Source organism: Sebastes umbrosus, chromosome 2 (genome assembly GCF_015220745.1).
Source record: "Sebastes umbrosus isolate fSebUmb1 chromosome 2, fSebUmb1.pri, whole genome shotgun sequence".
NCBI lineage: Eukaryota > Metazoa > Chordata > Actinopteri > Perciformes > Sebastidae > Sebastes > Sebastes umbrosus.
Window position 1 is genome coordinate 482,989 of NC_051270.1, and position 27,658 is coordinate 510,646.

The following is a 27,658-nucleotide window of genomic DNA, read 5'->3' on the forward strand; positions in this document are numbered from 1 at the left end:
GTAAATCTAACCGTGTTTTGAGATGCCGTGTTGTAATAATGAATAACTGGTGTTGAATAAATACATACATTTGTAGAAAAAAACTTTAAACCCAATATTTGTAAACTTGATCAATTTGAAATTGACAAAAGTGACTTAAAGCATTTTTAAAAGTTTATTTCAAAACATTTTTTTCACATGATCTTTGAACATAAATCATCAGTATCAATATTCATTATAACATGCACATAACTTTTTGTTTACTTGAAAAAAAGGAAAAAGAAATAAACATTTACAATCAACAAAAATCGAACAAAAAACTACAGAAAATGTTAACAAATATGACATAGCTTTCAACTTTTTCAACTTCTCACTATTTCTCTGCTGTTGGCTTGTTTAGACCATTTAGTCATGAACAACAAAGTCAGTTACATCAACATATACATTTCTTAAATTCTTCACTGACTGTTATCAAATACATATCAGAAGATAAACATGTTGCATGTACCTATTAGAAGGAAAACAGTAAAAATAGTGATGAAATATTATCATGGCCTTTGTGCTTCAACATCATCATCAACAACATCAGCATCTTTATCTTTAGCACAAGTCATTGTGGACACAGCCGTCATCAAAAATGAAAAATAAAACAATAAGAACACGTTTAACTTCTTTGATACGTGTTCAACACATCATCATCTGTCTGAAAGGATGAAAATCATAATCGTTAATCATTAACAACGTGTGAAAGGATGACACAGTGTTAACATGCATACATTCCAACTAATGCTGGCTTATGTACTCTCCAAGCAAACATCAAAGTTTACATTTTGCAAAAAACTGTTGAGAAATGAAAATATACAAATGCAAATAGTGGAGTAAGTAATAATAAAAGTAAAACACAATCTCATCACATGGTCTTTGTACTACATCATCATTTGGTACACACAAGTCAATAGTTGTTAATTTGTTAAACATATCATTATTTAAAAATAAAAACAATAAAAAAAATATAAGTAAAAAACAAAGCAAGTCATCACCAAAAGTCAGTTGTATCATTATTTGTTCCTCACTGACTGTTATCAAATTAAACAATACATTTTGTTTTTCTTTGCAAAACATGTTTTTAGAACGTTTTTAGAAAGCAATGAACAACTCATGCTGATATATCCATTACAAAACATCGCTTTTTTTCCCACATGGTCTTTGTAGTAAATGCTAATTATCATTGACATCGTCATTATTGTGCACTTCGGTTACAGTGCACAAAGCCATATACAAATATGAACAAATAAAAATAAAAACAGAGTCGTCATAAGTGTGCACACAAGTCATCATACACATCAGCACACAGCATCTTGAAAAGAGAAAACATTTCTGAAGATCAGAAACCAAATAAAGGTAAAAAACACACATGATCTCTTTTTTTAAAATGATCTTTGTAGTACATCATCATTTTCTTAATCTTTTTCAACATCATTATCGTGCTCACACCAGTCATTGTACATGAGGGCCGATTGATACAAGAAAACATTTGTAATCTTCAAAACATAAAGAAAAGTAGAAGTATATAAAATATTGAAGTCTAACCTGACTGTTTCCAGCTTTTCAACTCCTCTGCACTTTGTTCAACTCATCGTTTGTCATTCACCATGTTCATCAGACCAAAGGACGCCACAGCATTCACTGTCAGCTGGTTGTTTGAGTTTGAACCACAAAGTCGGTTAAATTAACAAAACAACATACATATAATATAATACAATAAAACATTGTAGTCTGTCATGGATTCTAAAATATCTGACTTGTTTTACATGAAAATTAGGCTGAAGACTTTACTTTTCAAAGAGAGTGGTGCAGCCAAGTTGATCACTTTTAAACAGTATTGATCTGTGTTTCATTTGATTGATTGTTTTTGCTGAATGCCTTAACGTGTTCAGTCCCCATTTCCTTTTGGTCGTCCCTGTACATTTGTATAAGAAAAGCTCTTCCATGTTTAGACGTTGTTTTGTTTCAGAGACATTTGTCGGGACTGTCCATTGTTCACTCTATGTTGAAGGCATCTTTCAATCCTTTCAGAGCTTGTTTCTTTGTGATGTTCCTCCAGGCCTTTGGAACATCAGCTGGCTTGGCATTAAATTCTTGAGCAAATTTGTCGTTGTACTGAACCAGGATATACTTCCAGTAGTCAGATGCCTGTATGGTGGGGTCAGGAGGAATGAGCCAGTCTGGGTAATATTTGGTGTAGTCCTTGTAAGGATGCCACTTCCCTTTAGTGTCTGAGTTGCTGAATCTACGTTCACTTTGCACATCCGTTGTACACAGTGTTTCAATCAGCTTCTTGGTGGCGTCATACCTGTATTCACCAAGACCTTTTGGCCGATGAATAGCTGCATGATGTTGCTTGTGGTCTTTGCCTTCAGCCTCACAAGGAACTTTACAAAATGGACATTGTTGTCCACAGCCAAACACCCGCTTGAAAAGCTCCTCTTGTGGTTTGATTGGAAGTTTGCTCAGAGTCTCAGTGATGTCTTCAGAGTTTGAGAATTCCTCCTGCAGCTGTTTCTTCAGTTCACTCAATGATTTATTGAGGCTGTTTATAAACGGATGGCATGTGCACTGGATACGAAACAAGGTGCTTTTTTCAGACGACTCTGAAATTGAGATGTCTTTGATCAAACATTTGCGCATGTTGTTGATGAGCTCTGTGATGCTTTCCGTCTTATCTGGCAGCTGATTGCCATCCTTTCCTTTTGTGGCCTTTTTTATAGCTTCTGTTATTTTGTCAGTGATGATTTGCAGTTTCTTATTTTTCAGTTTGCACAAAGTTTTGTCTTCTGACATGTTTTGCCGGATATGCTGAAATATCCAATCCTTCACATATATTTCATAATTCTGAATGTACTTGACAAAACTCTCAAAGTCGGCCTTTTCCAGCAACTCTTTCTGAATGTTGTACTGGAAAAAGGAGCGGGAACTGTACTCTGGATGGCTGTTCATAATCTCATCCAAAATCTCTATTCCCAGATATTTACTGATGTACTCTTCAGCTGCAGGTTTGATACAGAGTCTGACAAAATGAGTTGCTTTGCGTTTGCAATCATCATCTATCTGTCTGTATAAAGCAATAAAGTCTGACGAGTACTGATCCTTGATTTTAGGATCCTTTTGTTCTATCACACCAGGCACATCTTTAGTGGCTTCAGCCCACATCTCTTCAAACTCATCTTTCAGCTGTGCATCAGAGTTTTCTTTGCAGCCACTCAGAAGTTTCCTGACCTTCTCTTCAATCACGCCGCTGAATTTCCCCTGTATTTCCTGAGCCTTTTCTGAACGCATTTTTAGTTCAAGGGCTTTCCGTTTGTATAAACCAATAAAATCTGACGAGTACCCATCCTTGAACTTCTCCAGCTGAATTCGAGGATCCATTGCTTTGATGAATTTTTGGTGCATTTTTAGGAATTCCCTCGAGGCAATGCCACAAATGTGAAGTTTCAGGTCAATCTCAAACTGTGTATTTGTTTCACAGTGCTTGCAGTTTTTAAGGGATTCATCTATTTTCTCCAGAAGATCCCTTGTGAAAGATTCATGGTAATCCTTATTTGTCTTTGTTTTATCAAGAACAAACTTTGTGGAAGTCTCAATGACGCGGTTGGCGTAGCTCTGTAAATCCTTATCTACAGGGGAGTTGACATGGTCACTGCTGGTCTTAAATATTTTTTTTTTTTCCCCAATTTCCTTTGGTATGTCAATATTTAGCAATTCCTGATTTGAATTTGAATTTGAGAAATGTTTTCTCAGTTGGTTAAGAATGCTTGCAGGTATGTCGTCTTCTGTCAGACCAGGCACATCTTCAGTGGCTTTAGCCCACATCTTGTCAAACTCATGTTTCAGCTGTGCATCAGACAGTGTGGAGTTTTCTTTGAAGTCACTCAGAAGTTTCATGACCTGCTCTTCAATCACGGCTGTGCATTTCCCCTGTATGTCCTGAGCCTTTTTTGAACTAATTTTTAGTTCAAGGGTGCAGTCCAACTTATTACACACAGAATGATTGATTTCTTTTCCAAGGCTGTTGATACTGTTGAAAAATTCCATTTTGTGTTTCTCTATCAGCTTCACATGTTTGTCTTTCTTTTCTTTGTAGTAGTTGCTGAGTTTATCTTTCATTTTAGTTTGTTCAAGTGTTATTCTGTTGGACACTTCATGTTTTTTTGATTCAACCAGTCTCCTCCAAGTATCCACCTGAGATTCATTGTCAGCATTTAAGATTTCTGTCTCTGCTTCTGCCTGCCAGGAGAGAATCTCTTTTCTGAACTCCCATTCCCATTGACTGAACTCTTTGCAAAGGTTGTTGTACGCATGAGCCACAAGAGTGTTTCTGTAACTGAAGATGAAGTTCTCGTATTTGACTGCTTTCCAGAGACTTTTCATCCGTTCCAGAAAGTCTGGGATCTGTGAAACATGATTGCTTCCGTCTCTTTTCACTGTCTCCAGAAGACCTTGCTTTAAATCTGCTACAGCTTTGCTGTAACCTGTGTTCACTGGTGCCATTGGTGGGGTCCCGTGCCAGAGTCCTGGGATGTTCCAGTTGTTTTTTTCTATGTCATAGTCCAACACATCTGTGAATGCCTTGATGGTTGACTGCTTTTCCATTTGGGCAGCAATTTTAGTCATATCATTGAGTTGGTCCAAGAGATGTTGTCTTTCTTTCCTATTCTTGGTATGAGCTGAGACTCCAGCAACATTCTGGTGCACAAAATGACAAACTGGCTTTTTTCCAATTATCGTCATTCTCAAAAATGCATGAGCTGCGATTTGCAGGACATCTTTCATTTCTGTTGAGTTCTCCATTGCAATGTTGATGATGGTAATGTCACTTAAGCCAATGACAAAGGTTGCCAGCTGGTTGTCATGCTCAAAACTGTCCTCTAGTTGTGCCAGATCAGGAGATTTTAGACCCTCTGTGTCAATGAGAAGTATAAAGTCAAAATTGAGTTTACTTTGTATATCCTCTCCAACTTTGAGGACGAGCATGAATACTCCTCTTGTGCATCTGCCACTGCTGACAGGAAACTGTACACCAAACATGGTGTTGAGGAGTGTTGACTTCCCGGTACTTTGAACACCCAACACCGTCAGTACCAACAGTCTGCTCTTCTCTCCAACCTTCCTGTGAAGCTCCATTAGCACATCTTTCACCCATCTCTCTGGGATGTTGGAAGCATCTCCATCCAAGAGCTCTAAAGGATATCCATCCAGCAGCATTTCAGCTGCCACACCAGGGAGACGAGATATTTCAGTAAGGCCTGGTGACTGCAAGGAAACCTCATAGATCAGTCCCATCTCTCTCATGTAATGCTCTAATCCTAAAGAGCTCTCCATCAAAGCTTGACCTAACTCTGTAATAAGTTTAGTATTTTTCTCCTTGCACTGCTCTTTGAAGTCGTTACGCAGCGTAGTCAGTTTGTCCCGAGAATGTGTATTAAACTGGAATTTCATCCACTTAAGGAAAAAATCTCTTTTCTCTTTGTCACTTGTGGATAAGGTTTGAATGAAAAGCTTCATTCCTTTGGACATTTCTTGTTTGCTTTGCTCCTTCCAAATTTTAATTTTTTCTTCCTGTAGCTTAGATTTATATTCTTCAAGGCCTGAAACACCAGCTTGTGTCATCCTACATTCCTCCTTCTCTAACTGTGCTAACCTTTTCCAGTTCTCTCCTTGCAAAGGAAGTTGTTCTTTCTTGTACTGTGGTATAGTCTGCGCCCCAATGCCGTCCATGATCTCCTCAGCTGCCTTCTTTTGTTCTTCAGCTTTTCTTTCGTCCACAGACAGACCACGTTCAACAGCCACGTCAAGCATTTTTACAATGCTTGTTGTGGTTTTTACATCTTTCAGGGATGTCGTGATGGTTGCACAAAGTTTCTTTGAAAACTCTGCAACATTTTCCTTAGATTTTTTGGTTTTCACACTGGTCTTTGGTAAATCTAATTCTTTCAGTTTTGTCTCGACAGACATTTTATCCTCTTTAGTTGTCACCTTGTTGTGATTGACAACAAGGAACAGTTTGGATTTCACGTCTTGAAGAGAAGTCAGAATTTTGTGCTCTCTTTCTTCAACTTTGTCCAGGAATACAAAGGTAGCAGTTGACACTTGAAAAAGAAAATTGAATTGTGCGTTTGATTCACAAATGTCTCCTCTCAGATTGGCTAAGGCAAATGGCTCAGGAAATATGTCATCTCCTTTGCCACTGGGAAGGAACCAACAAACCTCTACCAAACCATTTGCAATGTTTCTTTTAAGTGCTCCCCCTTCCATATCTCTGTGTATGAACATGTTGTTATTCTGCTGGCCACAGCTGAGAACATGATTCAAACACTGAGACTTGGATAGACTACAGTTTTTCAGCCTCACAAAGGAATAGAGTGGTACTTTTGCTTGGATAATGTTGTCTTCAACAAACCCTCTTGATTCAGACAAAGCATTTGGACACCACTCTTTGACGATGTCCCTCAGAGCCCACAGCATCAGGCTACTCTGACTGCCATTGCCATGCGGCAACACCAGTGGGACAGAAAACTGGCACATTGACATTTTGAGCGCAATTTCCTGTTGCAAGAAGCTGTCAGCACAAAGGAAGAGTGCTACTACGAGGTCGAGAGAGTTAACCTTGTTATCCTCCTCCTCGTCGTTGTCGTTGTCCTCGTCGTTGTCGTCATCATCATTGTTTGATAATTGTGTACAGTTCCTGCATTCAGGATTGATTTTAAATAGTTTTCTTAGAAAACACCATGGTATTTCCTCCACTGATTGAACAGTTTCATCAGAAATGCTGTTTTTGTTGATCTCCAAGAGGGACCGAAGAGTCAGCTTGTTGGGATAAAATTTCTCCAGTCCGACTTTGGAGAGAAATTTCAAAAGGCCTAAAGGAAAAGAAGAAAAAACTTCAGTAAAAGACAACAGATCCCTCTTTAGTGTGTCTGGTTATGCTAAATGTTTTTGGTATTTAAGTTAAATTTTCAAAAAATCTCATGCATTTTATACAGTTATATTAAACAGATTTTGTTGATTTTAGTTGGCTAGCAACACAAGGATAAAATCGCCTTGGGCTATCCAAGTGGTTTTTAATGAATGTGTAAACTTTCTTTTTTTAATTTACAATCAATCATTTGAAGAAATAAATTGAGACTGTTGGGACAATTCCTTTAGTAGAATGCAGTTCCGTTGAAAACTGTCCACAGTGAGATTTGTGTATGTAACGGGTAGACTGTTTCTACAATCACAAGTTTTTTAAATGCAATTTTTCATTTCTGTAAAAAGCACAAATTAAATTGCATTTGGATATCTCAATAATGTCTCCCCCCCAGTAGAGATACTAGGAAAAGATGCAAAGAAAGATGAAGGGAGGAAATGATTATTTAGTGAAATTATACATCTTTCCCTGTCAAGCATTATGGCCTTAATTGCTCTGCGGTGTGTTTTGTTGACAGGAACAAAAACCCGGGTGTGGGAGGAATTTGGGGAGACCATGGAGAAGGACTTTCAGTTGGCCTCAAAGAAGTTCTGACAAACCGTTAGATGACTCAGAAAGGAAAAGCAGGGCTTGACTAGGGCTGTGTTCAGCACTTTGAGGAACTCCTGAACCCGACCAACACGTCCTCCGTAGAGGAGACAGAGTTTGAAAACTCGGGGGAAGGCTTGTCCATATCCTTGGCTGAGGTCGCTGAGGTAGTTAGAAAGCTCCTCGGCGGCAAGGGGCTTGGGGTGGATGAGATTCACCCTGAGATGCTGAAGGCTCTGGACATCGTTGGACTGTCTTGGCTGACACGCCTCTTCAGTGTTGCGTGGAGGTCAGCGACAGTGCCTGTGGAATGGCAGACCGGGTTGGTGGTTCCCATTTTAAGAAGGGGGACCAGAGGGTGTGCTCCAACTATCGGGGTATCATACTGCTCAGCTTCCCTGGGAAAGTTTATTCTAGGGTGCTGGAAAGGAGGGTCCGACCGTTTGTCGAACCTCTGATTCAGTTGGAGAAATGCGGATTCCGTCTTGGCCGAGGAACAGTGGACCAGCTCTTTACCCTTACGGGGCTCTTGGAGGGGTCATGGGGACCTCTTACTAAAAAAGGTTGTGTCCCCCGGGAAGTCCTGTGGGGAGAACTGGGGAAATATGGGGTACCGGGGTCGTTGCTACGAGCCATCTGGTCCTTGTATAACCAAAGTGAGAGCTGCGTCCATATACTCGACACAAAGTCAAATACGTTTCCAGTGGCCGTTGGCTTCTGCCAGGGTTGTCCCTTGTCACCGATCCTGTTTGTGATTTTCAGGGACAGGATCTCAAGGTGCAGCCGGGGGGAGGAGAGTGTCCGGTTTGGGGACGTCAGAATTGCGTCTCTGCTCTTTGCAGATGATGTGGTTCTGTTGGCTTCATCACACCGTGACCTTCAGCAGCACTGAGGTGGTTTGCGGCCGACTGTGAAGCGGTTGGGATGAGAGTCAGAACCTCCAAGTCTGAGGCCATAGTTCTCTGCCGGAAAACGGTGGACTGCTCCCTCCGGGTTGGGAATGAGTCACTACCCCAAGCGAGGGAGTTTTAAGTATCTCGGGGTCTTGTTCACGAGTGAGGGTAAAATGGAGCGGGAGATGGACAGGCGTTTCGGTACGGTGTCAGCAGTTATGCAGGCGCTGTACCGGACTGTTGTAATACAAGTAATACCTGCTTCACATCAGCATGTTAGCGCCGTCATTGTGAATATTTTAGAGTGCTGATGTTTGCATTTTGCTCAAAGTACTGCTGTGCATAAGTACAGCCTCACAGAGCTGCTAGCATGGCTGTGCACCCCCTGGTTAACAAGTTTCAGCCATTTGTGAAATCTACTCTGTTGTTGTGACTTCTGTATGGAGGACTGAAGCTGCCATTACAATAAATAAATGAATAAATTAAATAAGAAAGAAAGAAATGTAGAAATAAAAGCCTCAATTATCAAATAGATATGCAGGTTAGTTTGAAAATTTATAAATATGCACAGAAATAAAACAATTCAAATTCTTTTACTTGACAAATTACATATTTTTGTATTAATTTATTTCCATATTTAATTAATTCCCAGTTTATTCTTTTCTGTTTACATGTATTTCTGTTTTTATTTATTTACCTATTTATTTGTTTATTTATCAAATTAATTAATTTAAAAAACAATAAATAGTAATCGCAATATTTTTAGATTTCCTACGTTTACATCACCATAGTGAGTGTTGGTCCTGCAGCAAAAGCTCGACCAGAGATGCCAGGCACACATCCACCCGACGGTAAAGACCAGAGTCAGCGCTCTGCACAATTTGACCGTCACCTTTTCTTGTAAAATGTCCGGTGTAATCGGTAACACCGGTGATGTCACAAGTTTATTATACAAGTTTATTAACCGGTGGGAAAATGTCCTCACTGTGACACCCCCACTTCACAGCTCAGTCCTGAACAAGTTGTGAATAATCATACTAAAGGACAAATACAGTTAGAGTTGAAAAATACATTCCATACTAATTAGGACATTTTTACTCAATATTTTAATATTCCCCAATTTTTCTAATTACTATTTTCTAATTACTCCATTTATTGTTTTGAGTGAGATGGAATTTTGAGTTTTATTCACGTTGTCTCCTAAGCTTGTCAGTTCCACCAATCACCATTATCACTTTATGTGTTGAAATATGGAAGATCAGTGTATTATGAATTGGCTTTTAGAATAAGGGCAAACGTGAGAAGATAAACAGTAGAGTTTGCACAGTTTGGAGGTACTGCTCCAACTATAAAACGATTTTTGTCATAGTGCTGCTTGGACTTATTGAGCTCAGTGTTTTAGAATGTACTTTAAAGAAATACTACCGTCGCTTTAGACACTCACATTTAAAATACATTTTGACTTTGGCTGTGTACCTGAGGTCTCTTGTTCTGTGTCCATCATTTATGAGATCGGATGTTCCTCTGTGCTCCTCTTCATGAACCTAAAGGCAAAATCAAATATCTATTTTGTATAAAGCACCAATGAAATAAAAACATTGTACCTCTAAATCCATTCAAATCAATCAGTCATATAAATGAAGAAAAACGGCATTCTTCATTCTTCATTACTCTTTCATAAAGATATCTAACCGTAAGATGTTTTTTTATTCAAAACTTCACAGCAACATCCGTTTCGTGGTCTATCTAGAACAATGACACATTTGTGCAAAAGAGCAAACTGATGTTAGTATGTGAAGCTTGAACTTACCTGACATCAGCCTTCAGGAAGCCAAAGCATCTCTCTGTTCCCCTGAGTTGCTTCTTTAGATCTGGTGGCAGGTGATGACCTCGCCAGCATTTATACTGTGGTGATGCCACGCCCCCTGATAGATGACAACATGTTGAAGACTCATAAAACATCTTTACCTTCACCTTGCAGCCCCTTCTTGATGTAATGCCCCCCTTATCCTTGGGCTTTGCCAGCAGGTGCGCCCCTGCAGACACGAACAGCACTGGTCAGACAACTAAAGCCAGGCAGACATTGTACAGATTGAGGCTGATTTTAGCCCCCAGTTGGTCACCTCAGACTAATGTAGAATCGGGCTGAATGCAAAAGAAAACTTTAGCATTTTACAGTAAAATTGTCTCAATCAATGAAGCTGTTAAACCATAATTCTTATCAAAAACACAGTATGCAATGGTGATTTCCTCAAGTATCATACAAATAACAATGTGCAACTTACACAGAAGTTTTTGACAATAGCGTGGAAATGATTTGGAAAAGTATTTGAAATCATGTTGAGGAACAATTGCTTGTGAAATTCTGCATTTTGCAGTAAAGCTTTCTCAAGACCGGCCATGGCACAACAGAAGAGGCCTGCTACATACAGTATTACCACCTTTCTCCATCACATTGAGAGTTGTTGGTGTTGTTGATGAAGTGTGTCCCTACTGGACTTAGGTCACTGGTTGTGTGGTGTCGTTTCATTCTCAGCAGGTGTTGATGGAACATGAACAAACAGTGCAGTCTAGTGGGAAACACCGCTAACATTAGCGAGCTAGGCTAACGCGGTTCCTTTTTCCAAGTGGTATCAATGTTGCTAAGCTAAAGGGCTATGACGTTCCCCAGTCAGTACCGCACCACCGAAGTTGACAGTCAACCACAACCATGGAAGGAGTCTACCCAGAGGCTCGAAGATAACACGCTGTTTCTACAAATATGTCCAATGTACAAATATTATTTTATCCATTTTAGACATATATTATATATATATATCATATTATATTATATTATATTGTGTTATATTATATTATGTTACATTATATTACATTATATTATACTACATTATATTATACTATATTATATTATATTATATTATATTATATTATATTATATTATATTATATTATATTATATTATACTATATTATATTATGCAATATTATATTATATTATATTATATTACATTATATTATACTATATTATATTGTGTTATACTATATTATATTATATTATACTATATTATTTTATATTATATTATACTACATTATATTATATTATATTATACTATATTATATTATATTATACTATATTATTTTATATTATATTATACTACATTATATTATATTATATTATATTATACTATATTATATTATATTATATTATACTATATTATATTATATTATATTATATTATATATAGCCTAGTGAAGGGAATTCAACTTTAACAGTTGTCTGTGTGTTTCAGTTAAAGGACATTTTCAACTCCATGAACAGTTTCCTGAGCCGCATCATTCAAAGGATGCCCCTGAATCAGGATGAAAGTTTGTTTGCAGAAGAGAGGTTAAGATTTGCACATCGGCACCACACACACCACTAGGTAGACACACACTGTGCATACAGTATACAGTATATACCTAAGCCCAAATTCCTCAACTATTCATTGTCACCTTCACCCAGGTCTTTGTTCTTTTATTACTTTACGCTCCTTTTACTAGTGTATGAACATCTTGATTACAATCTGCCGACTGTGTTTAATCTACAGCCAAATTATGTTAATAAAGTAACAAGGAAGTTAGATAATATCATAAAATATAATTATCTACTTTCACTTTAGAAACGTTCAGTACATTTTACTGATAATACTTTTGTACTTTTATGTAAGTCAGGTTTTGAGGTTTTGATACAGGACTGTTACTGGTAATGGAACAATTTTTATTGTTGTATTTCCCATTTAATTGAAGTTTAAGATCTGAATACTTCATTCACCGCTGGTATTACAGTTCTTTGCAACTGCTAAGACACACAAAACATATCCACTACTAGTGACACCATAATAGAAACCACTAAATAGCCTGTCTATTGACCAGGTATGCTAAAGCACACTGTCTGCTTTACTCTCCAGTGAGTCCAGAAATTATAAAACACACTGTTTGCAAATAACTACACACGGTTATCTACATTAGACACATCATTCAAAACTAAAAGCCTGTGTGTGTTGTTTGCTGAACACTGCCACTGAAATACCACACTCAATTATCAATGACTTGCACCCAGAATGCACCTGTGAAAACACCTGTAACCAACTAGATCACTTAGAAATCAGAGCTTGAACACGATAAATATCTGGAACATAACCAGATATATATAAACATATTTCCATGGTGACCAATAATATAATATAATATAATATAGTATAATATAGTATAATATAGTATAATATAGTATAATATAGTATAATATAATATAATATAATATAATATAGTATAATATAATATACTATAATATAATATAATATAATATAATATAATATAATATATTATAATATAATATAATATAATATAATATAATATAGAATAATATAATATAATATAATATAATATAATATAATATAATATAATATAGTATAATGTAGTATAATATAATACAATACTGGGAATGCTGATTCAGCATTCCCAGTATTGTTCTTCGAATCTTCAACTTCAACTATTTCTTCCGTATGTTTTTTGGCCTTTAACTAGTCCTGTATACTTTCAGCTACAGAAACCGTTCAACTATCAAAATATTCAGCTCTTTAAGGACATTAGTGCTATATCTTGACTTGTTTCAACTATTTATACTTTTTAAAATATTAAAGGGACTATTTGTAACTTTGTATGCGCATAAATGTAGCGGGTCGTCACACATGCGCGCTCGCATATGCGCGTTCGCGTGTAGCCGCTGTACCCTCCTCCTCTGCCTGCTCGCCTTCACTCAGACAGCTCAGCTCGCTCCACCTCTAGACGTGAACGCGCGCTCACTCCACACTGCAGAAGAGTTAGTTTAGCTCTGAGAATATCTAGTGAATGTACAGTGGACGTTTGTGCAGAAATAACTGCTGCAGCTCCTCCAGACCAACAGAGGTTTCCCGTGTCTTGTGAAGTGACGGAGCTCTACAGAGATTTACGTTGTCTTCTCGTTACCGACCGGGTGCCGGTGTCTCCTCTGCTCTCTCCGGCTGCGGGCGGAGAGAGCAGGGAAACACGCTGCAGAGCCTCGCTGCCTCAGCCTGCACTTAGGCAGGAAAAGCCAACACTAGGATCAGATCTAAATCATGTTCATGGAGAGACCTTCGTCTGGTCAGCTAACATTACTGCCAAGCAGCTGAAATATAGAGTGATATTGTGGTTTTAGCTGACGTGTGTCGCCTCACTGTTTTGAGTGATGCTCGTTCAGGTATATTTAGAGCGAGCAAGCGCGAGCCCGACGCTGACGTTCGTTGATTTCACGGCCACAGGTGTCGCTGTTAAGAAGCATTTCTGAAAGTTACAAATAGTCCCTTTAAGCTTTTTCCACATTTTTTTTACAATGTAACTCAATGGAGAAAATCTTCAAATCCTCCTAAACCTACTCCACTTTGAAATGCTACTGCTTCCGCATACTTCATTCTTATCACATCTTTCTGAAGAACTGCTTAGATTTTCAACTTTCAAGGCAAGACGCCTTCATTTCCTCATCTTCCACATCATAGAAGTCACACAGTAAAATATACCACCTTTAACACGATATATCACCTTCAAAGTAACTCAAGACGAGTAGTTTTCAAATAGTGAATGAACATAATGAAATGGAATACAGTTATAAATGATTAAATAAATATATTGTCAAAATTGATCACATGATACCAACTCACGGTTAAAATATCAAAAAGATAATAAATGTAACTTATCACATGCTAAGACAAAACTCAGCATGTGACAGTTTCAAATAAAACAAGTTGTCTTTACTTGTTTCTGACAGTTCCCTGCCAGTCCATATTTAGTTTGTTTTTTAATCAATAATCAGGTTCAGTTATATCGACTAGGCCCTGTTGAAATGCATTTCTCCTCCTATTCTTTCATCTGAAATGAAGAAAACTGGAGATACAAAGGTCTCCAAAGGTGCATATTTGTGTTCTTTATACTGATGATTAACAACTCTGCACAACTGCTTTCACTTTTTCTTTGAATCACCGCAGCAAATGAAGACTTCCCTCGTGCTCCCCAGCCACATGAGAGAGGTTAGCCTTCAGGGCTTTCTGCCATGAATCTCCTTAGGTTCAGAGAACAACATACTTGGTCAGGTTTGGGGGAAAGAAATCGTGGTTTGGGTTAAAGTAAACCCTTTCTGGTAAAAAGCCCTGAAGGCAAACTTGTCCCGTGTGCTCCACAGCAGCAGAAGTCAGTGTTTGACGTGGATGCTGTTCTGCAGTGGAGCCACTAGATGACAGCGTCTGTGAATGAATGAAATGAACTGTACATCAGAGTTTCCCTCTCACTTTGGGCCTTTACTGCTGTTTGTTTTGCTCTCCCTCCTGATTTAGGCCTGTGTTCTGTTTGAACACACACTAGTACTGATATGATACCTGGGTTTCAGTACCCACAACCAAAACAATACAGTTTACAGTTACTACCTTATATTGAGGAATATAACTAGCTGAACATTTAGACTTCTAACGAATAAATCAACCACAAACTGAGTGTTTTTGTGGTTCTCTTTCAGTATGTTAAACACCACTTCTATCACATGTGTGGAAAAAACACTTCTAGTCAGATGAAACACAGAATTGTTGTTATTCTTTACAACATAAGAACACAGGATTTCCTCATGAGTGAAGCCCAAAGTGGTGGCATTTATGTTTATGCAGTGTAGAAGTGTTTTTTTAATTATTTTATTAGGTACACCTAACTAAAAAGGATAATTCCTCCCTTCATCAAGGTTGTAATGGTCAAATCTCAGTTTAAAACCTGGATGTGCGAGCGTGTGAAATCAGTCAAGAAGACGATTGTGGTCCAATGTGCAACTTCTACAAGTGTGAAGTGGAAACAAGGAACCTCCAGTGAAAATAGACTTTTCAGTAAACTAAGACACATCTTATGTCAACATTTACATATTTATAAATCCTGTATTTTTCAAAGAGGAAGAACAAATAGATGTCATTTTAAGTTTGTTTTTTTATGGAGAAATGGTGGTTAACTGCTAACTGGGGTTAAAAAAACACATAGTATAGTATTTTTATACATCATACGGAGGGGGTCACCACTTAAATACAGATCCAGAGGTCTTAATGGGTTTGTAAATGTGTATCCATGTTGTCCCTCTCGTCAGCCATGTTGTCATCAGCCCCAGGTCCTTGCTTTACTTAGAAACTCTCCAGACTTTCCAACCATTCTCCATCCCTCCACCAGATGCCAAGCCCCCAGGAAGAGCGCCCAACTTTCATAATGGCCAAACGGCGGTACTGCAACTTCTGTGTCCGTCACGTGATGCGTTGGGCCCAAACAGACTTTTTCCCATAGACTTACATTGGGAAAGAGACGCCGGTAACTCAGAGGATCATTTATTTTGAGGTGACTCAACTCCCCAGTACGAACACTCTAATAGTCCTTATTTAAATCATTACGTTTTAAAGTTGTAAAACGCACTAACAGCTGAATCCAGAGTTATTTCCCTTCCTCCCTTCATGTGAGTGAGACCCAGACCGAGGCTGGAGAGCCAAGCAGTGATGACGGCGTGACGTTGGGACCCTGTGACCGAGTCATGTGACCGAGTGGACGCTACTGCGCATGTTCCACGTGCCCAAGATCCGGGTACTTTTCCAGACGGAAGTGAATCCATTTAGGCTTCATGCTTCACTGAGGAGGCCACGCCTCCAACGCTGTATCCAGTTCTCTTAATACATCCATCGACCAGATGCCCTCAGACTCTCCCACCTGACTCGTCCATGCTACCTGCTCACCTGTTACCTCATTCACCAGTCACCTGCTGGTATATAAACCAGCCAGTCAGTTGCCAGATTGTGAGTGTTGTTATGTTGCTCATAGCATTTGTATCATATTAGATATGGACGTAGTCTCCGTGAGGTCACCCGTATACGTTTCTGAAGAGCCGTCGTGAAGCTCAAAGTGGGCGGCTCCGGCCCTCGCCATCTCCTGGCTAATCCAACAATGGGATCTCCCCGTGTTGCCGTGGGTTTTTCTACGGGTTCTCTGGTTTCCTCCAGACGTGCAGGTTAGGTTCATTGTTGACTCTAATTGTCCCGTATAGGTGTGAATGTGAGCATGAATGGTTGTCTGTCTCTATGGCCCTGTTCAGACCTGCTACTAACCTGCGTCCTCAGTGATCCGATCACAAGTGGACAGCTTTAAGTACAGGTGTGAACACACTTGAGACGCATTGAGCACGCATTGAGAATTCACTATATTACTATTGACATTCATGTAATATTACATCACAACGGCTGCTGTATTAGCCGTGTGTTTACTACGTGATTATTTACATATGGAGCGGGGAAGTGAGATTGGATCACAAGTGGCCACTGAAGACGTGCTTTCTAATACCAGGTGTGAACAGGGCCTCCGTGTCAGCCCTGTGATAGTCTGGCATCCTGTCCAGGGTGTACCCCGTCTTCACCCGACGTCAGCTGCACTGTCAACTATCGTCATGTAGATTAACAGTGAACTGCTGGCAGCAGGGTTGCCAGCAGTTTACTGTTCATTTTACAGTAGAAGCTGGGAGCTAACACCGTGACGTCATCATGACGTCGTGATAAACATCGTGATACTCTGCTGGATTGATTTCTCCCCTCACCTCTATAGGAACCTGCAGGATGTGAGTTTAGTGAGAAGCAGTCCGGACCGGCTCTGACAGATAAAATAGGAAGTGTAGATTGGATGTGAGGTTGCATATTGTGAGTTGTGTTAGTAATTATAGTCTTTTTGCCAATTTAATTACAGCACTGTAATCTAAATGGGTTTACAGAGGAACACTCTAAATTAGCAGTTTTATAATTACCACTGAACTGAATGCATCTCACTGCATCCCCCCCTCCCCACACACACACACACACACACTTAATTACTAACAATTTGTCTGTGGAAGAGCTTCTGTTGAGCTGCAGTCTATAGCAAGGAGTGATTAGAACAGCAGGCTTTGTTTTCACTTCATTTCACACCCAGTGAATGTACACGAACCAGACAACAGAAACCTGGAGCACAACAGGATAGACAGGTTATGATTATTAACAGGTATTTGATAACTGTATGGAAGTAATGAGGGAGGGAAGAGGTACAGAAAAGGGGGAAGTTGTGTATTTGTCTTTTTCCTGAAGGGAGTGGTAGTCTACTTTTTTTGGGTGTGCACTGCTTATCTCAGTTTTCTCATATTTTATAGTAGCGTCATGTCATGGGGTCAATGAGGTACTTTTGGCAGTCAGAATAGATAGAAATGAAATGGTCATCATTCACACACACTGATGGCAGTCAGTCAGCGAGCGTACGTACACTGAGAATGGACTTTTCAGTGAGGTAGGAAAACTGTTGTGTCCAACAGTTTTTGGAGGATAAATGCTAATGGTTCGTGTCCACAGCCTCCGTCCTGTCCACGCTTCCTATTCATCGTCTATGTAAGCAGCCGTGCAGCAATGCATTCTGGTAGCGTGGAGGCTCGATTCGAGAGACGGGGCGTCACGTTGGCCGTTCCTCATTTGCATAAAGTTGAGGTCTCGGCTACTTTATGCAAATCAGGGGCGTCCGAAGCGACTCGCCACCTCTGGAACCTCCCGAGAATCTTTTAAACTAACCGTTGTTGATCTAAAATAAAGACAGACTCATCAACATGGATTATTTCTCTCATTAAATGTTTTCAGAAACACGTTTTGGTGAACTATTTTCGTGACTTAAGAGAAGAAAGTTTCTAAACGAGCCGCTATGTTGGTTCCGGTTTGAAAGCTGCAGGGAGCAGCAGCGCACGGAGGGAAAGCGTTCGTCCAATCAGGTGTCTAGTGGCGGCCCACCAAGCGTCCAATGCTGGCGATAAAATCCATTGTTGTCAATGTCAAGCACCTATTTTTCAGGGCGCTACGGCTGCACCGCACGTCATGTGACGAGGTACAACCAATCACGACCGGCAGATATCTTTTCTTTCTTCTGTAAATATCTGGAGGAGAAGTTAACCATGTTAGTGCAGGACGACGCAGAGCTTTACCATCTGTCCCACCGACTGTTTGACTGCTTCACTCTCTCTGTCCAAGAACGTCCCAACAGAAAGCTGCTGTGAGGGATTTACAGTGCTGGAAATGGACATTTATCTTTGTTTTGCTTGTGTCTATTTTAGTTAGTGAGGCTTCCTGCTAAAATACCGCAACTTCATCATCGTCATCATCGCAGCACGAAGGTTTCGGTTGCTTAGTAACAGCAGGCGCGACAGGAGCGCAACCTCCGGAGCACCTTGGAAAGAAAAATAAAAGCGGTACATCTGGTGTTTTTAGACGCAGCATGTGTACGGCCCTTAAGAGTGCACAAAACACTGCACAGTGAATACGATTCAAAAGACTGCTGTAGTAGTAGTAGTATATATCCAGCTCTGGAAAAATTAAGAGACCACTTCAAAATGATCAGTTTCTCTGGTTTTACTATTTATTGGTATGTGTTTGAGTAAAATGAAAAATGTTGTTATATTCTATAAACTACTGACAACATTTCTCCCAAATTTCAAATCTAAATATTGTCATTTATAGCATTTATTTGCAAAAAAAGGACAACTGGTCAAAATAACAAAACAGATGCAGTGTTTTCAGATCTCAAATAATGCAAAGAAAACAAGTTCATATTCATCTTTAAACAACACAATACTAATGTTTTAACTTAGGAAGAGTTCAGAAATCAATATTTGGTGGAATAACCTTGATTTACAATCACAGCTTTCATGCGTCTTGGCATGCTCTCCACCAGTCTTTCACATTGCTGTTGGGGGACTTTATGCCACTCCTCAGCTGGGCTTTGTTTGAGGGCTTGTGACCATCCACCTTCCTCTTGATCACATTCCAGAGGTTTTCAATGGGATTCATGTCTGGAGATTGGGCTGGTCATGACAGGGTCCTGATCTGGTGGTCCTTCATCCACTCCTTCACTGACCTGGCTGTGTGGCATGGAGCATTGTCCTGCTGGAAAAAACACTCCTCAGAGTTGGGGAACATTGTCAGAGCAGAAGGAAGCAAGTTTTCTTCCAGGATAACTTTGTACTTTGGCTTGATTCATGCGTCCTTCACAAAGACAAATCTGCCCGATTCCAGCCTTGCTAGAGCACCCCTAGATCATCACCGATCCTCCACCAAATTTCACACTAGGTGCGAGACACTGAGGCTTGTAGGCCTCTCCAGGTCTCCGTCTAACCATTAGACGACCAGGTGTTGGGCAAAGCTGAAAAACTGGACTCATCAGAGAAGACGACCGTACTCCAGTCCTCTATGGTCCAATCCTTATGGTCTTTTGCAAACCTCAGCCTGGCTCTTCTTTGCTTCTTTGGTGCTCTGACAATGTTCCCCAACTCTGAGGAGTGTTTTTTCCAGCAGGACAATGCTCCATGCCACACAGCCAGGTCAGTGAAGGTGTGGGACCACCAGATCAGGACCATGTCCTGTATACATTCACACACAAAGGTAGGCTAACGTTATGGGTTTCATTTAGATAGATTAATTATGCAGTTAGCTGACGTTTTGTTAGCATTCTGTTAGCATAACATTATTTTTGTCTGGATGGTTGTGTAGTTGGCATTTGGCTCGTAGATCTTAATGTCACATCTACTTCTTTGTAAACTGGACATCGGCCTTCAAAGATTTACATATTTTGACCTGCAGACAGATGTTCACTAACGCCGAAACACATCAGTGACTGTAATAAAGTCCTCCTTCATAAGGATTTATATCATTAACTAACTTCCGTTTGGTAATATATATCGCCCCTTTGTCTCTGTCAGTGTCCCAGAATGCTTTGCGACTCCCTAATGACTTAAATGACTATAAATGAACCGGTAAAGGTGAAGATGTTTTTAGATGTCTATCTGTGCTCGTATCGTCTCGGCACCGCGGCTGTTCCCACGATACTCTGAAGGCACTTTCTTATGTTTAAAATGAATCTGCACTGAAATGAAATTAGTTTTTCAAACAAGATGTAATTTGTTGTAAATGAGCCGCTGAGCGTTAATTAGAAACACCTCTGCACACGCATCGCCGACGGCAACACAGGAGGACCGAAAGAGTCCCGCTGATGAAATATACAGAAATATAATCAAATCAACGGAGCAGGTCTCCGTGTACAGTATTTCTCTGATTGATGTCAGGACACTGTGATGTTTCTGATGAATAAACATTTAACATTAACATTTCTTTAAAATCTGCTGCTGAACCTCAAAATCGTCTGTCCTCGTTTCATCTCAGTGATTCTCTCCATCAGTCTGCTGTCACCAGAGATCTTCTCTCGTTGGCTTCTACAGCTGGAAATATATGAGTGAACTGTGTGTGTGTGTGTGTGTGTGTGTGTGTGAGTGTGTGTCTGCATTATCCTGCTCCTCCGCTGGCAGGACCGCCACAATAGAGCTGACTAATGCAGAAATAGACTGCAGGCTAAGCTTCTTTCTGCAGAAATGTCTTGAAATGTGAAGGGTGCACTCTGTGGCCCGTTCCCACCATATTTATATCTCTCTTCTTCCGCTGATACAGAAGTGTGCGTCACACACACATTCACATAAACATATATATATATACAGTAAGAAGGGGGGGGGGGGATCATACTTGTCAGCTGTCCCGAATACCATTTTTGGCGATAAATAGTCGAAGGTTTTTGAAGCTTCGTGGCGCGGCGCAGCAGGCTGACATGTTCTTCTGTCTGTCTCCATCATGGATGTACACAGAGAACTGGATCCAGCGTTGGAGGCCGTTCACTCCTATGAGAGTTGCTCAGTGGCGCATGATGCAAAGCCTAACTTTGGGCGCTGCACGCTGTGATGTGCGGCGAGCGCAGGCTCAAACCATAAACATATGGCGCCTTCAAATGGGGTGGTGTTTACCGTGTTTACGAGTTGGGCGGAAGTTATGGAAGTTCTTTTTTCGGTGCATAGTAAGTTAATATATTGTAATTTTAGCCGTATATTGTTTTTCTTTGTAATTTGTGGAACATGTTGATTTTCCCAACATCCTCATCTTTGTCCTCTGTCATTATGTCTTTGCATTTCCTGCATCATGTTACCCACTTGCTGGCTTGCTAACTTGCTAACTTGTTATTCTCTGTGGCTTCTAGACGCCGACAGTAACGTTAATATTGCCGTTGCTTAGCATCGGTGTTCTTCACGACTTAACCACTTGAACGCCACGCATATTGTGTACACGACTTCCCGTGTTGTAAACACGAGCTCACCAGTTTCATTTGAAGGCACCAATATAAACATAGACGCCGCATTGGACGCTTCAGCCCGTTGCAGCGATACGTCAACGCGGGCGCCATATTGGACCTGGCCAGACTGGCCTGTAACCCTCTACTAGTGAACGGGGGGAGCTGCTGTTTCTCTGGATAAAAAGCACTATAACGTCTACATTTCATTATTATATTAAAGAGTTTATGTTCTATGAGGAGTAGAAAAATAAAGTTTAGTCTCCAGTTACTTAGAATCTGAATAGTTGAGCTCTAATCGCTGCTAGACGCTCAGCAGACGAGTGTGCACCGTCGGCTGACATGAACTGAGTTACTGACCTGATAGAATATAATTCATTTATCAGAAGGAATTGTTAAAACTCACTTTTGTCAAGTATAGCTTTGGATTATTTTCCTTGTTTGAGGTTAATACTTGTAGAGAGGTCCCTGTATAATATAATATAATATAATAGAGTATAATATAATATAATATAATATAATATAATATAATATAATATAATATAGTATAATATAATATAATATAATATAATGTAATGTAATATAATATAATAGAGTATAATATAATATAATGTAATATAATATAATATAATATAATATAATATAATATAATGTAATGTAATGTAATATAATATAATGTAATATAATATAATATAATATAATATAATATAATATAATGTAATATAATATAATATAATATAATGTAATATAATGTAATATAATATAATATAATATAATATAATAGAGTATAATATAATATAATATAATATAGTATAATATAATATAATATAATATAATATAATATAATATAATATAATATAATATAATATAGTATAATATAATATAATATAATATAATGTAATATAATATAATATAATATAATAGAGTATAATATAATATAATGTAATATAATATAATATAATATAATATAATATAATGTAATATAATATAATATAATATAGTATAATATAATATAATATAATGTAGAATGAAATGTCTTCCTCTGTTTAAGCGATCATGCTTTCAGTCTATATGCTACCTGTAACACTGATAACACTGCTACTGATATTACTATTATGAACTGACTAATAAGAACAATCCGAATAACAGGCAAATAGTAGTACATAAATAAATAATGGTAACAATGAATATTAGTATAATAATATTAGTTATGATCTGAATTCATTGAAATAATGTTGATAATACAGCAGTTAGAAAAAACTAAATAATATAATAATTGTTAACCAAGACATGCCATCAGTTTTATGGTTTGCAATATTAGACACATATGGTTTTTATTACGTATCGTACATTTCATGTTTTAAACACGATATCATGTTAGATATGAACATCATATAAGCTATAAGGGTTACATTAATTAACAGGAAGTAGTTGAGGGGAAAGCCGTCCCGTGGCGATCTGGATCTGGTCTGGCGTGGGGACATAGAGGCCCCCCTGTCTTTGTTAGGGACGTGGATGTGACAGCAGGGTGGGGGGGGCCATCTGCCGGTGAGCGTGCCGGGTCAAAAGGTCAAAAAGCTTTTATTGTGAAGGAGTGATGAGACAGATAGATGGTCGTTGTCACCAACCGAGCTGGTTTCATCAAGTGAGAGTGTCCCAGCATGCAACATGTTTACCCCCCCACTACCGCGCACACACACACACACACACACACACACACCACTACCACACACACACCACTACCACACACACACACACACACACACACACACACCACTACCACACACACACACACACACACACACACACACACACACACCACTACCACACACACACACACACACACACACACACACACACCACTACCACACACACACCACTCCCACGCACACACACACACACACACACACACCACTACCACACACACACCACTACCACACACACACACCACTACCACACACACACCACTACCACGCACACACACACACACACACACACCACTACTTTAATTAATAATTGACTGATAATATATATATATACAATATATAATATATATATGAATAGATGAGCAGAAATAAAGATGAATCACAGAGAACAGTTGGACGTGTTCTCATCCTGGAGGTTTCTGTGTCTCTGTGTGTTTTATTCTGGACTCTATTAATAGATTAATAGATTAATAGATTAATAGATTACAGTTTTTCTCGATTGTTTACACACATTTTCTGAAAGCATGCCTCATACTCTCAGAACTCTACACACAAATCAAAAAACACACACACACAATGGGCAAAACCCCTCAATTCTCCTGCAAAATGAAACTTTACATTCAAAACAATGTTATTTCTTCTGAAAATGGTATTTTGTTTTCAAATGACACACACAAACCATCATATGAATAGACATTTATAAGAACCAGTTGAACACTGATGTGCTCAATGTAAAACACTTCTTCTCCATTCATCATAATGACTTAGGCCTTTTTTTTGTTCAGTGTTACACTTACTACAGACAGTACATACATAAGTGTGTTGTAAAATATTTTAGAATATTGTTTTTATACTCAGAACACACAAATACACGGTAACAAATATATTTTATTTTCCCCACAAAAACAATGTACACAGTGTACATCCCAACCAACACAAAGTTGCACATACAGTGGTCTACATACAAAACAACAGAAGAATTTACTGTATACAGTTACAGTAAAAAAACTATGCTGCATCCTCTCTTCTGTTTCGGTCTGGCCACAGCACCTCATCCACATCGCAAGCAATGTTTTCCCTGGCCAAGCAGTGGGGGAAATATCGCTTAGCATGTCGAATCCAGCCATGAAAAGCATCAACTGATTGCTAATTGTAACACTGTGTGACAGGTGTTTGCCCATGTGATGAGTCAGTGTGCATAGTAGGGCAATTGACTTTAGAATTTTGAATGACAGTGTGTTCCTTTTGAAAACGAGATTTTCTTCATGAAAATTGTGCCAAATGCAGAGAATTGTGTGTAGTGTTTTGAAAAAAGTGTGTTTTAGAACTGCAATTTGAGTGTAAAGCAGGAATTGTGCTTGTAGTTTAGCAGAATTGGTTCAGGGGGTTGGTGCATGAGTTACATGTTGTGGTCATTGTGTGTCAAGTACCAGTATTTGTGTATAAACAATTGAGAAAAACTGTAATAGATTAATAGATCAATAGATCAATAGATCAATAGATTAATAGATCAATAGATTAATAGATCAATAGATTAATAGATCAATATATTAATAGATTAATAGATGAATAGATTAATAGATCAATATATTAATAGATTAATAGATTAATAGATCAATAGATTAATAGATCAATATATTAATAGATCAATAGATTAATAGATCAATAGATTAATAGATCAATAGATTAATAGATTAATAGATCAATAGATTAATAGATCAATAGATGAATAGATTAATAGATCAATAGATTAATAGATGAATAGATGAATAGATTAATAGATCAATAGATTAATAGATTAATAGATCAATAGATTAATAGATCAATAGATTAATAGATTAATAGATAAATAGATTAATAGATCAATATATTAATAGATGAATAGATGAATAGATTAATAGATCAATATATTAATAGATCAATAGATTAATAGATTAATAGATCAATAGATTAATAGATCAATAGATTAATAGATCAATAGATTAATAGATTAATAGATGAATAGATTAATAGATCAATATATTAATAGATGAATAGATGAATAGATTAATAGATCAATATATTAATAGATCAATAGATTAATAGATTAATAGATCAATAGATTAATAGATCAATAGATTAATAGATCAATAGATTAATAGATTAATAGATGAATAGATTAATAGAGCAATATATTAATAGATGAATAGATGAATAGATTAATAGATCAATATATTAATAGATGAATAGATGAATAGATTAATAGATCAATATATTAATAGATGAATAGATGAATAGATTAATAGATCAATATATTAATAGATCAATAGATTAATAGATTAATAGATCAATAGATTAATAGATCAATAGATTAATAGATTAATAGATGAATAGATTAATAGATCAATATATTAATAGATGAATAGATGAATAGATTAATAGATCAATATATTAATAGATGAATAGATTAATAGATCAATAGATCAATAGATCAATAGATTAATAGATGAATAGATTAATAGATCAATATATTAATAGATTAATAGATTAATAGATCAATATATTAATAGATGAATAGATTAATAGATCAATAGATCAATATATTAATAGATGAATAGATTAATAGATGAATAGATCAATATATTAATAGATTAATAGATTAATAGATGAATAGATCAATATATTAATAGATTAATAGATGAATAGATTAATAGATCAATATATTAATAGATTAATAGATGAATAGATTAATAGATCAATATATTAATAGATTAATAGATTAATAGATGAATAGATCAATATATTAATAGATTAATAGATGAATAGATTAATAGATCAATATATTAATAGATTAATAGATTAATAGATCAATATATTAATAGATTAATAGATTAATAGATGAATAGATCAATATATTAATAGATGAATAGATGAATAGATTAATAGATCAATATATTAATAGATGAATAGATTAATAGATCAATATATTAATAGATTAATAGATTAATAGATGAATAGATCAATATATTAATAGATTAATAGATGAATAGATTAATAGATCAATATATTAATAGATCAATAGATTAATAGATTAATGAAGAGTTGAAGAGCCTCTCTCATCCCACCATCACCTCGACCCCTGCGACGCGCGCCCATGTGCGCATGCGTGCTCCCTGATTAAATACAGAACGGCAGCGGAAGTTCAGCGAGTTGACCTTCAAAATAAAACCGCAATTTTCAGACAACAGAAAAAACTGCAAATCAAAAGCACCTAAAAGTCCTTCCCTGATTAGAAATAACACACAGCTGCTGCTTTGTACAACAGAGACAATACGACATGGTTTTGTTTTACATTTTATTTGAACATCTTTTATAGAAATCAAGGAGGGTTGATATTTTAAACTGCTGTTAAATTTAAAGTGTTAAAGTCTGACATCAACAGAAAATTAATCAGCTGCTATTTTGATCATTTTAAGAGATTTACCAGGTGAAGGTTTAAAACTTTACCTTTTATTGCTTCTCACATTTTTTTTTCTTATGTAACAGTCAACTGAAGTTTTGACTGATGGCTGAACAAATGCAATTTGAAGAAATAGTCTAATTAGAGATAGATAGATAGATAGATAGATAGATAGATAGAGAACTTATTGTTGAACAGAGGTCAGAGAGATCTAATAAATAAGCATGTAAACAATAAAGATAGTCGGTAAGTAAACAGTAAAAAACAGGATATAAAAAAATACGTCTGTCAGTCGATTAATCGCATGATTGTCAATAGTTAATTGCGATTAATTGTGAATTAATCGCACATTTTTTATCTGTTGAAAATGTACCTTAAAGCTTCAGTAGGAGAGATCGGAGCAAATATGATAAAAAAAGTTATTTTTATAAAACGGTTGCTATATCGTGACAGAAGAACATGAAACAGGTAACCTGAAAAGAATCATGTCCTCTGGTGTCCTCCGGTGTCCTCCGGTGCTCCTAACAGCATCTGCAAGATTTCACAGACCGGAGGAAAACAAGCAGTCAGAGCTGATCTGAGGTCTGCTGTCCAGCTGCCGTCTATGAGAGCCGGCTGTCAATCACTCTGAACTCCGACCAAACGGTCAAACTAGACAGCGCTGATCAAATATGAATCAATATTCTGTTACGTTAATGTCTATTTCTCTCCTCAGATGTTCTCAGAATCATCTTGTATTGCACGGTTTAGCTGTAAAATGAGAAAGTTAGTGACGCTGCCGCCATTGTGAAATCTGGTGAAGGAACGCCAAGTTCCAGTCACATGACCGGAGCTCAGCCAATAGGAACGCTCTCTCTCTGAAATG

The 27,658-nt window shown here is 37.7% G+C and overlaps 1 protein-coding gene and 1 long non-coding RNA gene across 2 annotated transcripts; one reads left to right on the forward strand and one right to left on the reverse strand.

Annotated features, from left to right (window-relative positions):
* Positions 1-135: 135 nt before the first annotated feature.
* On the reverse strand, positions 136-10,373 carry LOC119502653 (up-regulator of cell proliferation-like). The gene is made up of 3 exons (XM_037793715.1): positions 10,238-10,373; positions 9,904-9,971; positions 136-6,896 (listed from the first exon to the last, which is right to left on the reverse strand). Exons 2-3 carry the CDS (start codon positions 9,929-9,931, stop codon positions 2,020-2,022), a joined length of 4,905 nt encoding a protein of 1,634 aa, XP_037649643.1. The 5' UTR covers positions 9,932-9,971; positions 10,238-10,373; the 3' UTR covers positions 136-2,019.
* On the forward strand, positions 8,250-27,062 carry LOC119502770. Its single transcript, XR_005210167.1, has 4 exons — positions 8,250-8,348; positions 9,817-9,822; positions 10,606-10,612; positions 27,052-27,062. It is a non-coding gene; the product is annotated as an uncharacterized LOC119502770 (long non-coding RNA).
* The last annotated feature ends 596 nt before the right edge of the window (positions 27,063-27,658 follow it).

Excerpts from the sequence above, each read along its gene's own strand:
- LOC119502653 (XM_037793715.1), bottom strand. The coding sequence starts at position 9,931 with ATGATGGACACAGAACAAGAGACCTCAG. Across the intron at positions 6,897-9,903 it reads CACAGAACAAGAGACCTCAG|GCCTTTTGAAATTTCTCTCC; the intron begins GTACACAGCCAA and ends CTTTTCCTTTAG.